This window comes from Pezoporus occidentalis, unplaced genomic scaffold, assembly GCF_034315485.1.
Source record: "Pezoporus occidentalis ecotype Australia unplaced genomic scaffold, CSIRO_AGI_Poc_V1 ctg26, whole genome shotgun sequence".
NCBI lineage: Eukaryota > Metazoa > Chordata > Aves > Psittaciformes > Psittacidae > Pezoporus > Pezoporus occidentalis.
In genome coordinates, this window is record NW_026914502.1 from 3,578,740 (window position 1) to 3,594,150 (window position 15,411).

Genomic DNA, 15,411 nt, shown 5'->3' on the forward strand with positions numbered 1-15,411 from the left:
ACCTTTTGGTAGAACATATTGCTAATGAAGTTGACAAACTTTGGAAAAATGTCACAAATAATGGTTTAATTTACTTAACATTTACTAATGCTGTTCATATCTAGGAATCAGGCTTATATTTCATACGTACCAGGGAAGACATGGTGCTAATATCCGCTTAGAAACCGTGGTTAAGACGACTCCATGGGTATTCAGTTAATCTTTAGGAAGTTTTCTCATGGAGCTTAGCAGTGGTTCAATGTGGTATTGATAGTCCACACATGATCGTCAGCTGAAAGATAGGGATTGGAAGGCCATATACTGAAAAGATCTCTCCCAGATTATTACGCCATTTGATTTGGGGATGGTTGTTATGGTGAGCACTTGAAGCTTCAAAGACCTTGGTTAAAGTCTAAACATATCTACTGCTAAACGAAGAAGGAAACGTCCTAACATTTCAGTTCAGTTTCACCTTATAGAGCAGTACCCTATGGATTTTTCACTTTGGGGTTGTTTTATTTTTGCATCTTCAGCAGTGAAAGGATATAGGAATTATTTGGGAACACTTCCACATTTCTTAAGAAAAGATGTACTGCCTTTTAGTAGGGCTTGGAAGAGCTATTTACCTCACCAAGAGCCAACACCTGAATGACCCCAGAACTTCAGCCTGGTTTGCATGGGCCAGGTTGTTTCTCTGCATCATTAACTTGTGTTTCATTTGAAACCTACCTTGCTGCTGCTGGGGATATCCTTGTTTTCCAAGAGCTTCAGCAGCCCCTTCTGAGCTTAACCTTCAGTCTCCCCAGGTGTAAGTCCTTGCTTGGGGGGGTCCATGCAAGTGCCATGAAGTGCACTATCTATCACATGCCTATGTTGAGCATTGTGTTGAGCATTGTGGCATTGGAGCAAGTAAAACCTTGGGTTTTACTTGCTCCAAAGGGAGAGGATTTTTCCCCTTGTGTGCTTTTTAGTTCATTTTAATTAAACTGAGAAGTTTTATTTTTGTATTTGGGTATTTTTTTTGGCTGTGTTTTGAAAATTGTTCTGGACTGGAATTGGCTTCTTTCATTCCAGGAAATTGTCACCATTCAGTGCTGTCGTATGCACAGTCTGATATATATAATATATATATTATATATCATATATATATCATATGTAATAGAAGCATGCTTCTATTCCCACTGATAATATCTAGTCTTATGGAGCAACTGGTTGTCAGAAGACAGCTTCCTAAGACAACCAGTCTTAGGCTGATCTCGCACATGTGTTTCTTCCCTTTGAAGTCTATGATCAAGAGTTAGTATGCACCAGACAGCTTTCTTAAACCAGAGAGCCAACTGCTTGACAATAGGAGCCAGACCGTTTGGAGCAAAAAACCCAACCTTCTGACACCGGTGTTTTTAATGTGTGCTCTGTAGTCCCTTGGGAGTCAGAAATCTGTTCCTCAGGGTTTATGCCTAAGAAAAGCAAATCTATTGTCAGGAGGCTTTAATCCTATGGCTATTTTAGCTCTGCAGATTGCAAAAGATGGAAAACTACTTCTGTGTTAAACTTACCTGAGGCCAGAGCGGCCCATGCTTGGCTGTTACTCTTCCTTACTCCTCCAAACGCCTTTGGAAGGTGCTGCTTTTTAGTCTGAGATCTCTCAGCAGCCCCACTCACTTCTTCTTTTGGAAAGAGAGCTTTCTTTTTCAACTGGCCCCATCCATTTGATTTTCTGCTTCAGAAATCATCCTGGTTGTGCTCATCAAAAGCCCCGCTGCTGTTAAGGTTCAGCTGCTAGGAAATGCAACTTTTACAGTTAGCAATCTGCGTATTTATCCTGCCATGTCACACCTGATTGCTGATAGACCATTTATGCTGAGCCACTATTGCCCTCCTGTTTTATTTTTCTTATTTGCCATACCTTTTGAAATCCCTTAGAAATTAATAAATACAGTATTAGTAGAACAGTACAGCCCAATTCTGTCATATACCTTGCCCATGCAGTTTCCTTTTATTTCTTTTTTATTCTGCTAGGCTGTTCTTAAATTTCAAGGAATACGTGCTTTTTATGGGCAACTGCGTGTTACTGATATTCAGGATGTTAGAATAGATTTGGAATACAAATAGAATTTCCTGTATCTAAATTATGATATCATGCAGTTGTTCTAATGTGTTATTGGCATAAACTAAGTGGAAAATATTTGATTTCTTCAACCTATTCAGTTGTCAGGGTTGGTTTTTTTTCACCAGTGATTGCACTTGCGTAAGCAAGAGAGAATAGAGAGAGCTTTATATGGTGTTTCTAGAGAAATTAGGAGCTACAGTGTTGGGAAACTCTTTTAACTTTTTGGAATGAACTTATGGGGTTTTAATGGATAATATTATGAATGGAGAGTGGCAGTTTTTCAGTTTCAGTGTTTGGAATAGAATTGTATTTTGTGTAAAAATCTATAGGGCTCGGTTATGAGGCCCCAGTTGCTATTTATTCAAAGCATTTGAAAGAAAGAAAATCCTCTTTCAGATGAATACTGTATGGAACTTCTAGGCATTTATTTTATGGTAGGGCATAACATTTTATGTTAAGTTAATGGTACCAAATGACACCCCAGTTCAGACCATAATGCTGTGCTGGATTTTAAACATCTCAGCTGTCAAAGTCTACATATAAAAAAAGCCATATATATATAGATGTGTGTGTGTATATAGATGTGTGTGTGTGTATATATATATATATTACTTTTTTTCTTTCCTCCTTGTTGTTGCTCACATAATTATGTTCTCTGGAAGGAATATCTTTTCATGCAAAGATACAAAAAAAGCCATCTCCTAAATACCACACATAAACTCTTAATTGCTTCATATAAATAGGTGATTTACACTTATGCTAAAACCCACACACTTTATTTAGGTGAAATCTGCTGCAAACAATGAGTGAAATTTAGTTGCATTCTCACATTACTAAAACAGATTTGCCTTTGCCGTTATTGAAATCTGTGTGCTCAGTAGACTGGTTAAATCTGTCTAAATATCCAGTTTGTGTTCTTTCTGAGGCTGATAAAGTAAACTATATGCAAATGCACTTAGTTGCTTTAAAAACTCTTATTAAATCTGCCTTTGAGGGTAGGTAGCTATGTATGCTCCACAAGGTTTGTAGGAACTGGCATATTGATGAACAGTTCATGCTTGACAATAAGGTAAAGCAGTATCTGGACTGTGCGTTCCTCCCAAAGATGTGTAGCCTGGTTTTGGCCTCTCAAGTTCACACGCAGCTGATGGAGAAAATGTTCTTCCTCATATAATATAAACACTTACTGTGCTTATCTGTAATCTGCATACTGTTCACTCTCACTGCTGCTGCCGCTATAGATTTTAAATGTATCCCAAATCTGTCTTTCGTAAAACACAGTTTAAAATTAGAAAATGTTATTTGCAAATGAGACACAGCAGTGGGATTTGCTTCCCAGTAAAGGCTGTGTCTGGTAAACTATGCAGACATATTCAGGAAGAATACACTTTGTGTGTCCCAGTTCGAATTTATCATCAAAATGAGTGTTTGATTAAAGTCCTGCTTGGCAAAGACTGACTCCTTTTTGTATATTCCTTTTGCTTATGGCAGCTATAGCGTTGTATCTCTAAAGTTTTACTTCATCCCCGAGAATGATAAACTTGGGCTTTTATGTGGTGTTTCACTGATTTGATTACTGGTAAAATAAAAAATGACTTACGAAATATGTGTGTAAAAAGCTGGCCATAAACTAAGATACCATGACATCCTCCATACCATTGTTTTAAACATTTATTTTCCAAGTTCCATTGTGGATTATTAACAGACAGGCCATGACTATTTTTTCCCTTGCACGTATGTATCTGCACAAGAAGGAAATGTTTGCATTTCATAAAAGCAGCCTGAAGTGAGATCAAAATGAATGTGCAGTCATAACGTACACAAAAGGTTTGATGTTTTAAAGACAAGATTAGTATGTCTTTGAAATTAAAATAGTTGCCTGTGTTCAACTGAATTATGAGATAAGGAAATCCTGCAAATTACAATACTGGGCCTTTGTGAGGTCCAAAATAAATTCACACAAGCCTATATGCTCCTTAGAATGCATTTTCTCTCCTAAATTCATAACAGAAAACCTTTCAGAGTGTTGGGAAACTATGAGGAGGTCCAATGGTGATGTCCTTTTTACTTTTAGTATGCAAAGAAAATGGACCATGGCAAACATGCTTATAGTCATGCTTTGAAGATTGGGTGCAGCTCACCCTATCTGAGGTTTTGATTCCAGACAGTGACTTTTAGTCACTTGCTTAGCTGCTTCTCCCCCCACCCCATTCCCTTCACTGTGATTGCTCATGTGCATAATGGCATAATGTTGAATATTATGTGAAGACTGAGAATTTCCCTAACTGTGGTGTAAAGGTTTCTGTTTCTCTTTATATCAAAGACTGCCAAGCGTACTTAGGCTTCTGTAGCACCAAAGTGAACAGTTTCTGATATCCACCTACTAACTCAGACTAAACCTAACTTTCTTACTCCAGGCAGCACTGCAGAGCAAACACACTAAAACAACTCTAGTCAGTTGAGCTTTTCACATGGTGGTGGGATGGCTTTGACATTGAGTTATGTTGAGTATTTTCCAACCTCCGTACTTGTGCATCGGCATTTTACCGTTGTCAAAGCTAAAATGTCAGTACCTTACAAGCTAATGCAATGCCATAAAAGATAGTAGGAATTAGATGAGATTGTCTGCATCCGACATGCATTAACATAAGGCAGTTTCTGCTTTCAACCAGGCAAAAGTCAATGGTATTAATGTATGTCAGAGTGTGCAAAGTAAAAGTGTAGCATATGAAGTCCCCAGCACCTCCAGAATAAAAAAGTTCATGGTGGGGAACCTAAATAACCGGGATTCTCACAGTTCCCCACATGTGTGGCTGCTGTCCAAGATTTTTCCTGAGGCAGTTCCAGCTGCCATTTTTAGGAAGCCAAAAATGCTCTTTTGGTACAGGATGCCTTTAGTAATATAAGCAATACCTCAGGCTCCAAACGCATGCTTAAATTTTTAGGCTAGGTGCTTACAGTGGGACTGAGACTTACTTTTATCGGGGTTAGCTTTTTACACAGTGTGAACTTGGTAAATTACAAAATGGTCAGTTTCTTATTTTATATAAAAAGCCATTATGCCAGAAATACATGACTTTTAAGTGTGTGAGAGTGTATCATCTGTACTGGACACGTGCCTTGCTCTTTAACAAAAAGCAGTAAGGAGAAAACATGTTTCCTTTCTGCCTGCTAAAGCCAAGACTCATTCAAGAGTAAGTTTTCAGTGGGGTGTTCCCCAAATGAGGATGGACTCATCAATCTCAGTTTTTATGGCATAATAGAAAACCAATTATACTCTCCTGTTCGCAAACCTGAGGTGAGGAACCTGAGAGGAGTTTCTTTTCTGACGGTTATAAAGGTAAATGCTGTCTTGTAAAACGTGAGGCAGTAAAAACTGCATCCTGCAATGGCTCTGCAGGGCCCTAAAATGTCTAAGTTGGACTGTTACAACTTCCAGTTCAGTGCAGAAGGCAAATCTGGTTTATGACCTTTTTTAAGTAATATTTTAATCTTCATTTTCTTGTTGTATTACAGACGACGGACAAAATGATGCAAAGCCATTTAATGAAATGTCATATACTCAGCATGTCTAGTGTTTGATTTACAGCAGAAGGCCAGAGGAGCTCTAATGATTTAGGTTTCTCCTTAATCAAGAGATTTGTAGCAGACTGAAAATGAATGACTGCACAAGCATTTGTCAGGCCATAAATATTCAGATAACGTGCCAGTGCTCTCCAGGTGACTTGTAGTAATTTTGTGCCAGCCACCTCTTCTTTCTGTTTTTTTAGAGTTTGGTTTTAATCTGATAATTCCTCTTCCCAAAAGCAGGAGCAAGAGACGAGCTATACTATCCTGAGAGCCAAAGGCACCAATGTCACCATCAGTGGCCTCAAACCTGATACCACCTACGTCTTCCAAATTCGAGCCCGAACTGCAGCTGGATATGGGACAAACAGCCGCAAGTTTGAATTTGAAACCAGTCCAGATTGTATGTATTTGTTCAAACGGCTTATACTGACATCCTGCCCGGTTGCTGAGTGATTTGAATAGCTGCTTTCGCTCCTTTTCTAGTTTAGTAAATGCAACTCACAACTATTTATGATTCGTCTTTCTGGGTAGCAATACTATATAACTTTATATTTTATCGTTAAACTTGAAACATGCTATAAAGTGTATACCATGACTATCACAGGTGGTATTTTCTTTCATTCCCTACTCGACCGCTGCCTTGTGCCAGAATCGATACCTTGCTAGACCACGGCTCCTGCCAAGGAAGGAAGTCTGGTAGAAAAACAGATTCACAGCCTCACACTATTCCAAGTTTGTGGCCTAAACCCCATGGACTATAAACCCCTGCTCTTAGAGAATTAATATTATATTGGTCCATTACTCCTGCGGGTCAGTGTGTAATTCACCACACTATTGCAGAGCATTGTTGATGTCTCCTGGGTAGCCTTGAGATGAAACTAATATGCACAGGTCAGGAAGGATAGTCATTCAGTTAAGTAGCTGGTCAGGCAGTTGGGCTGTTTGGGTCCCCCCTTCTTCCTGTTGCAACACTTCTGGGTGGCCTTTGGGAAGATATTTAGTTGTCTGGTGCTCCTTTTTTCTTTCCTCTGATGCCTAGATTTATTTAACTGCTTTTATATTATCTAACTGATGTACTTATAGGTATTGTTTATAAATTCTGTTACTATGCCAGAATGACTCTTAATAGAGCTCCAGAAAGACTCCTAATGGGAGTCAGTCTTGAGTGTTAACTTTCTCATCACTTGATACTAAGTAAGTCAGACCTTCTCTTTGCTAGAAGCTGAAAGTAGATTAATGCATCAAAAAGTCAGCCTTTGCTTGGGTACCCAGTTTCTGATGTAGATTGATGATGCATAATCAAAGACTTTGCATTTTAGAAGGCTGGGCTTTCCCAGAAGAGCTGCTGTTCAGAGTTGTAACACAACTAAGGACTGTAATTCTGATATGCTCTCAGAAGGCTTATTCATATACCCACGCAAAGGCTTGAGAACCCATGGTATAAAAAGTGCTCTGCTAAAAGTGACAAATTTTTAACCAAGAAGAGTAGCATGAATCCAAATGGTCTTTCACTTGGCATCGTGCATTTTTGAGATATGTATTTCATCCCCATTTATTCCTCCTCCATTTTAGCTCTTACTCTGAAAAGCAAACAAGCTTATTGTTTAAAAAAGATCCAGATCTCTGTTGCAGTAACATGCAGCTTTGGCATACTGGATGAAACTGGAACTCAAAATAGGACAAACAAGTCCAACAAGGAGAAAAAAAACAGTTGCAGTGGTAGAGCTTAATGAATTTTCTCTGCAAAGCAATATTAAAAGAAAAAAGGTAGCTGTCTGATAATGTGGAAGGTGACAGGAGGCAGTGGTGCACATCTCAATAACAAGTGTGCAAGTTACACAGACAACAAACTGCATGACTTTTTTCCTATTGCCAAGTTATCATAACAACAGGAGTGCAGTTGTAGGTCTATAACAGGCAAAGGCTTCTTCCCAAGGGGAATTGTGTGACTCCAAGCAGTCACATACCCAAATTGTCTTATCTGTGGGGACAAGCAGTGCTAACTTTCAGCATTCTTTGGACAGCTAACTTGAAGAGTAGAGCTGAGGAGCCTAATTCTGCTGTGCTTGGTGAAGTTCAGGTGTCTGCTGAAGGTTGTTCATAACACCTAAGATCTAAAGGTGTCCTGTCATTGCATAGCAGTCTAGCACACCAGAGCTCCATGCTTAGGGACCAAAGGGAAGCATCCAGTGTAAGGTAGAAGATAGCCCTTCGTTTTCCTATAGACACTGATTAACCATGCATAGTTCTCTCTGCCTCTGTGTGCCCTGCTTTTTGCAACCTTCACAGAGATATTGTCAAGCTTAACTGGAAAGCTTAATTCATTAAAGCACTTCCCATCATCCAGAAATGAGAATAAGGGTGACGATTATTGACTGGCTGGGATTTCTTGCCAAGGAAAAGTTCCTTACTGACCATGACAAAACATGTGTATGTTATGGTATGTATGTTTGTGTCTAGATATATGTTTATATTTAAGTGTCATTTTAACAATCAGCAAGAGTAAAAACCTGCAGTAGTTGAAACAACTTTGGTAGATCATCAAAGATGGCTGGAGTCTTTTGTTTTCTTCCCTTGTATTTATTTGTCTGATGAAAAATTACTTAGTAGATTAAATCTTTGGCAAGGGACCAAATGCTATGTAGTGATGACTTTGTTCCATATACAAGTGTCAGTTGTGGTGTAATCAGCATTATGTTTTCCAGGGGTTATTTATATGTTTTTGTGTTAACTTTGCAGCATTCTCCATTTCCAGCGAGAACAGCCAGGTCGTAATGATTGCCATTTCAGCGGCAGTAGCCATTATCCTCCTCACAGTTGTGGTGTACGTCTTGATTGGGAGGTTAGTTTTCATCCTCTGGTTTGCACATTTGCTCCTGCTTCGATTTCCCCCAGGGGCCTTGATGAGCATGGCAAATTGGGTGTCATCGGGCGGTAGCATGGCTTGTTTGTACCTCCTCCTTTCTCTGCTGCCCAGGAGCTCTGAATGCCGCTTCGTGTTCAGTAATGAGCCCGCTAAGGTTAGCAGCCCCAGTCATACAGCAGTTGTTAAAAAATGCTATAAACACATTCTTAGGCAATTGTAAAATTAAACTGTAGGGGTCAAAAATCAACAAATCCTCTCATTAGCCAATTTCCTCAAATTCCCTGAGAATATAACATGCCTCTATGAGGACAGAGAATGTAAATATCATTAAACTTTCAAACAGGCATTTAATTGTGGAGGAACAAACATTTTATTCTGTTTCCACCTGCAGTTAACGTATAAATTTCTCCATTTTTTTTCCCCTCTGTTGCTTGTAGATTCTGTGGATACAAGAAGTCTAAGCATGGCACTGATGAGAAAAGACTACATTTTGGGAATGGCCATTGTAAGTTACCGAAGCCTTTGAATGCTTCCAGATCTGTTGAATGCATCCCCTAGATAACTGGTATTTTTCAAATTAAAAAGAAAAAGTCATACCTCACTTAAACCAAGGTGAAATTGGGAAGAGAATTATCGCTTCTCTTGTGGGTAGGGAGATTTTCCCCAAACAATTATTCTTTGTTTCAAATTCTTTCGTATGTGTTCAGAGTAGTAATGAGCAAAACATCGCTATGTTCAAGCAATGCGTGTGGTTAGTAATGCAATATCGATTCCTGTGCGTTACTGAAACGCGGAGTGTAACTTCAGCTTCCTCATTATGAGCTGTATGAAGTCTAAGAGATGTCATTTTCTTTACAAAGCAAAATATAAAATCAATGAAACCTGTCTCAATGACTACTGAAGGGACGGTGAAAATTACTCGTTTGACAGAGCTGACCCAATAATAGTTTGGAATTATTCTAAGCGGTCTGAAAAGTGACGTGGAGTAGTTTCTGAAATTAAGAATAACTACGTGACATAAGCAAGTATGTCACAAATTAATGGGAACTTTTAATCCAGCTCTCATTTCAAACGTGTTTTTTCAAGTCCTGATTCTCCTCTTGCAAGAATGAGTATGTCTGTGCTTTCTCTGGTCTCGTCTAGGACTGACAAGAGAGCCTTTCTATTGACTTCCCTTGTCTTTTGTATGTAGTTCAGGATGTGAAGTTTTGCTCATCCTGAGGAATCTGGGTTACTTTTGAAATGTGTTCAAAAGCCAAACCTGAAGCCTATCTGTTTCTGATGTTTCACTGCCTATTTTTATTAAGGCTAAATGGGACTTTATTCATGGCTATTCTGGGTCAGTTGGCTGTGCCCTCTGGAAGGAACAGCATGGAGCAAGATCCTATTCAGCGGACACTCAGGGGAAGGAGTGTTGATTTTCTGAGCCTGGGCACCTGTACTGGCTACCAGGAAGAAGCAGCCTGCTGTGGCCCATGGATAGAGGAGAATGTCATCCTGCAGTATTTCAGCTCCTCTCTGATCCCGTATTCTCTCTGCAGTGTACATAATCCTGCAGCACTTTTCCCCAGCAGAGGAGATGTGGTTTGTGAGGACTAGAAGCTCCATCCATACCTTCTTTAAAGAAGGAAGAAAATAGTTTTGGAGCAGGAGAAGTTGAGGGGAGGGGAAGGTGATGGTTTAACACTCCTGACTGGGGAGGGGGGGATATTCTTGGGGGGTTTATAGTTGCATTTGGGTTACTTTTCATCTTTATGGGGCAAAGATAAAGTCCTTCATAAACGCCAAGACTGGAAATTCCTTCTTTTTTTCTCACCCACAGAATTCTTGGTGTCTAATGAGCATGTTTTTACTAAGGAGCAGTAGTTTGTCTTTGAAACTGTTTAAGCTCCGCATAAATACCCTGCTATACCATGCAGACCACGTTGAATCTATTGCTTAGCATGTTGTAAGGTTAACGTGCATGGGTTTTCTTCACGCAACAGTGGCGCTGTACCGTTGGCAATAAAAGTGCTCTTGGTACCATAATCAGATGCCTCCCCACCGAATATAATTGAGTTAACATTTTAACGAGGGATTTACCTGCAGTACTTGGAAATTAGAGCTACTTCCTAATCCCCGTGACAATGGAGTAACTGTTCTCTGACTGTTCATATTATTATTATTCTAAGTTTGGAGCCCCTCCTTATCTCCTGAGAGCCATGAGCTTGTATATCCACAACATGTGTGCTCCTTCCCCTGCACTGTCAGGGGATACACAAGCTGTACCAGTGGGCTTTGCGTTGTGCAGCCCAACAACTGCTAACCAACTAGTCTCAAAAAAACCCTATATGGTTACATGTGGCCCATAGAATTAATGCTTCATCATCCAAATTTAATGAGGTTATAAAATAAAAGCAGCCAGTAAAAAAAGTGTCACAGACAAATAACAGGTCAAAATTTGCTCTCCTTACTCCCACACAATGGAAAGTTGCAATCACTATTCTTAAACATGTCAGTGCTGTTAAATTCCTGCGGATTAAATTGCTTTTAATTTGGCTTCAGATATTTATGTACTGTTTTCTGAGTAGTGCCATGCTGATTCACTGTGTAGTAAGAACAGAGCTGACCATGGTATTTCTGTTAGAACTCCTTGGAAATGATTTATTGATTTTTGCAGATATTTGTGTTGGGATTTGTATGCATGTGCATGTGTGGCTGTTGAAACTTTATTCTACCAAATTGCAGTCTTTCTCAAAGAATAAGAAAATTGCTCCCATGAACTATAAAAAAAAGGATAAAGTAACTTCCATGGCTGTCGTAAACTTTCAGCATCTTAAATACAGCAGCTGGTTTATTTCAGTCGGTTTATTCTGAATTACTTTAAAAAAGGCTCCAGCCATGACCTATTCCCTGCAGCCTTATTACAAATCCTATAATATTGCTTCAAAGGAGCAAAAATGTTTCACCTCCTCAGATCCTCTCCCTCTGCCTTCTCTGGCTAGGCCCTTTTTATTTTTTTGCTACCTTTAGGGCAATTCATGCTGTTAAAATGAAAATGTAAATTATTATGTTTGCGCAGAATGAGCTGTAAAGTAGCGCAGCTTAACACATGTGCATGTGTTTATTATCTGTTTTTCATGACAGAACCCAGTTACTATACAGGCTGTCCTTAATTATTGGCGTGAAGGGATTATTCTCCTTGCAGTCACCCATCACCTGGTCTTGGGAACCTCTGGGGTCAGCGTTAAAAATCTCCAGCCAAAAACCCCACGGTGCAGAAGCTTTTAATTATGTTTAGTGGGGGTACAAGGGAGCCTGTAACGTGCATCCAGCATGGACGGAAAGGAGCATTTACAAGATTTCTAACCAACAGCAATATACAGCCAATTACTTTTTGTTTTACTTGCAAGTAATTCTGTAATCATCAGGCTCTTGAAGGGAAACGCAGTCGGCATTTAATGCTGCGCGCACGCAGTCCTTGTGTTAAGAGCATGGCTCTTGGTTTGCATTGTTATTGAGGCAATTAACTTGGGAACTCACTTTTATCATTTCTCTGTCAATCCTGAGGCCAATAAATCTCCATCAAATCGATTTCATTTATATATTTGTTTATTTTACGTACACTGGGGGTTGTTTGACAAAACGATGGTGGGCTCTAGCGAATGGTCCAAAAGTGCTTTTTCCCCATCTGTGTGACCCAAACAAAAAAGGTTTAACTATTCTGGTAGTGAACAATTGATGCAGTATAATAATGCCAAGCTGGAACGGATATTCCTGAGTGGGTTAAGGCAGTGTTTGTAGGAGGAGGTGATACCTTTTACGAGACCAACTGGTACTGTTAGACAAATCTAGAATACATACCCAGGAATGCAGGTTTTTTTGTCAGAAGCTGAAAACTTCAAGCTGGATGTAATGATTATTTTACTTTTTGTTAACAAAACACCTTTGTGTTCTAAAATGAATACAGAGGCAGGCACACAAAGTACTGGGTACATGCGCAAGCAGGGCCTTGATCTGGGGAGGAGGAATGAGGCTATGCTTTACCTTCAGCATCTCTGCTTGGGAGAAAGGTTATGAATAAGAATACATTCCTCCCATCCCCAGTCCTGCTAGAGGAAGAGATGTGGAGAGCTTGAAACTGCCCTTAAAATTGTTCAGTCATTTGAGCTTGAACTTGCCCCAGGCAAAATGAACAACCCCTGGCCAGAAAACTGTAGAGGGGGATAATATAATAACATGGATATTAGGGAAACTGAGCAGTGCAACCAGACTTTAATAATAAGAACAACCGGCTGCCATCCTTGTATGTGCTAGCAGAGGGATTAAGGCAGAGATGCATTTGTTCATGTATAATTTTCTTTTCTTATGCACCTTAGAATCATAGAATAGTTAGGGTTGGAAAGGACCTTATGATCATCTAGTTCCAAACCCCTGCCACGGGCAGGGACACCTCACACTAAACTATATCACCCAAGGCCTTGAAGACCTTGATGGAGGACTTGGAAAGAAAAAGCTTGAGTTGATGTGCTCTCCTTAGCATATTCCTAAGAACTTTTCAGGTTTTCTGTAGCATCACGCATTTTGTTTCTTGTCTCTGCTGTTACATTGCTAGGGACAATATATTGCAGCATCTAAATACAGCAAGTTGGAATAGGTGGGTAGTATTTTAATATTTGAAAAGCAGTTAAAAATGGCAAGCGCAGACATATTATAAATTGGTTTTTAGGCTTCTGCGCATTAGTGTCTCTGGCTTTACACAGTTTGATTTGGAAAAGCTGTATACCTCTTTTTTCTATTGATTTGATTTCTGCTGTCTCATGAGTGTTCTTGCGAAGGATTAATTAAGTCTAAGTAACATTTTCTCTCTGAATTTGTTTTTACACAGTGAAACTCCCAGGCCTGAGAACTTACGTCGATCCGCATACATATGAAGATCCTAATCAAGCTGTGCATGAATTTGCCAAGGAACTAGATGCTTCTAATATCTCCATTGATAAAGTAGTTGGAGCAGGTAATGATGAGCAGATTTAACGAACTAAAGGGTTTTGCTGTATCTACTGTTTTACTTGTGAGTAAAAAGGAAGCTAAAGTGTTCAGATTTCATATTTACAGCTGATTCCAGTGCATGTGAAAACTTAAGGGGATGCAGTTCTTTTTCATTGTTCCCAAAGAAAGCAGGTAGCGAGGCAGCTTTTCAGACACCCGTTAGCCCACACTTGGATGTAGCACTTTTGGGAGCGAAAAGAGTTCAGCCTCACTTCTTAGGTTTCTCTTTAAAATCTGTCAGCACAGAAAATGGTATCAACTGTGGAGATGTTTTCCTTTTCTTCAAAAAAAAGAAAGGACTGTTGACTGTTATGCCTTGAATGAAACCACAAACTCATTTCATACCAGTCACCACTCATCCATCAGCCTGCAATGACCTTTGGTCATTGGATTGATTTTGGTCACTGCTTTGGATTTGAATTATCGATTTAGGAGGAAAGGGTTGTCTGTCTGATAACTGATTGTCTGAGCCATACAGATGCCATAGGTTGTTTGGCTTACAGAAAACAAACTGTCGAAATGAGCAGATTTTGTAGCAGAGGAGCCAGATTACAGAAAGTCCCATCACACTGAGTTGTCCATGTTGCAGTGTGGCATGTAGTTCCTGATAGGACATGTGCTTGCTTCTTGAAGTGGCAAATTGTCTGGCTGAGTCAGAAGATCATGAAGTGGTGGCTTTCCTGCTAAATTAAAGCATTTGTGAGAAGCACTATTGATTTTTAATCCATTGAAAATTACTAATTCTTTTATTATTGATTTTTTTGCTTTTCTCTAAACTTATTACTTGAATTAAAATCAGGAGATGTGTGAGAGACAGTCCCCTAGTGCACAGCAAAAGGTTTCCAGTTGGAAACAAATATAGAACCAAGCTACTGAACTCAGTGCATCTCCTGAATCACCCAGTAAAAGAAATAGTATTCATCCTCTCTCACTGCAGCTACTCAAGTGCTTGTATGAAGTTAGGTTATCTTCTGCAAAAGTAGGGGTTTTGTTCCTTGCTGGTTTCAGTTTTGGCCCACAAGAGTGCACTGTTCTCCATCATCTTCATTCAAGGCGGTGGAGCTCTGCTTACTTAATAGAGAGTTAGTATGGAGGTAGGGAAGGGGGTTCCTGAAAAGCTAAATCCAAAAGCTGCATTTTTCCTTAAAAAAACTTTCAGGAGCCTTCGTTCACAAATATAAGCTTTCCACACTTGGGCTGTGTGCAGTACATGAATCCAGAAAACAAACTCATAAGAATCAATGGTATTTCATATTTTATAGCACATTGTTCTGACCTACCCAAAAAGACATAAGAATGAGAGGTAAGCCCAAACCTGTCAGCTATGACCTCTGAAAATGGAGAAAGAGTTTTCTGAGAAGCTTCAGAGAAGGGATATGTTCTGTAAGAGTCAGGTGGTTTAAAATGAAGTCCCTTTGTTGCACTCCAGTAAAAGTGATGGTCATTCCTGCAGGTCCTCTGCATTGAAGCTTGGACTCAAAACATGATAAAGCCATTTGTTGGAGACCCTTTGTCAGATTCACGTAGTCTAAGCTACATACGGCATTACGGTTAGCATTTCCTTTTAGCAGTTGCCAGAGTTGCCAGCACAAAGAGCCATGCAGGAAAAAACAGACAAAAATCATGATATGGAGTGCTGGGAGCTTCCAAAATGTGTTTGTAGCATCACTTTACACTGCTGCCACATTCAGCACGTGGTGGTTCTTGCATTTGGAGTGAATGCCTCCGAGGCTGCTTCTTTCCTTCCCAAAAGCAGAAAGGCATTTCCTGTCTCTTACTTGAGTCAATGACTTATTTGAGTGGATGACTTGGTCTTTTCCTGCCCTTCTCCTTTACAAATGCAAGTGTGAATAAAATT

The 15,411-nt window shown here is 39.6% G+C and overlaps 1 protein-coding gene across 3 annotated transcripts in view; it reads left to right on the plus strand.

Moving 5' to 3' along the window:
* The window catches only part of EPHA3 (EPH receptor A3), a 216,187-nt gene that overhangs the window by 164,525 nt on the left and 36,251 nt on the right, over positions 1–15,411 (plus strand). For 2 of the 3 annotated variants that reach the window (XM_062623993.1, XM_062623996.1), the window contains 4 exons: positions 5,897–6,059; positions 8,399–8,501; positions 8,963–9,030; positions 13,393–13,518. In XM_062623993.1, coding sequence (XP_062479977.1) covers positions 5,897–6,059; positions 8,399–8,501; positions 8,963–9,030; positions 13,393–13,518 — 460 coding nt within the window. The remainder of the gene's footprint in view (positions 1–5,896; positions 6,060–8,398; positions 8,502–8,962; positions 9,031–13,392; positions 13,519–15,411) is intronic. The other variant, XM_062623994.1, reaches the window with a different exon arrangement.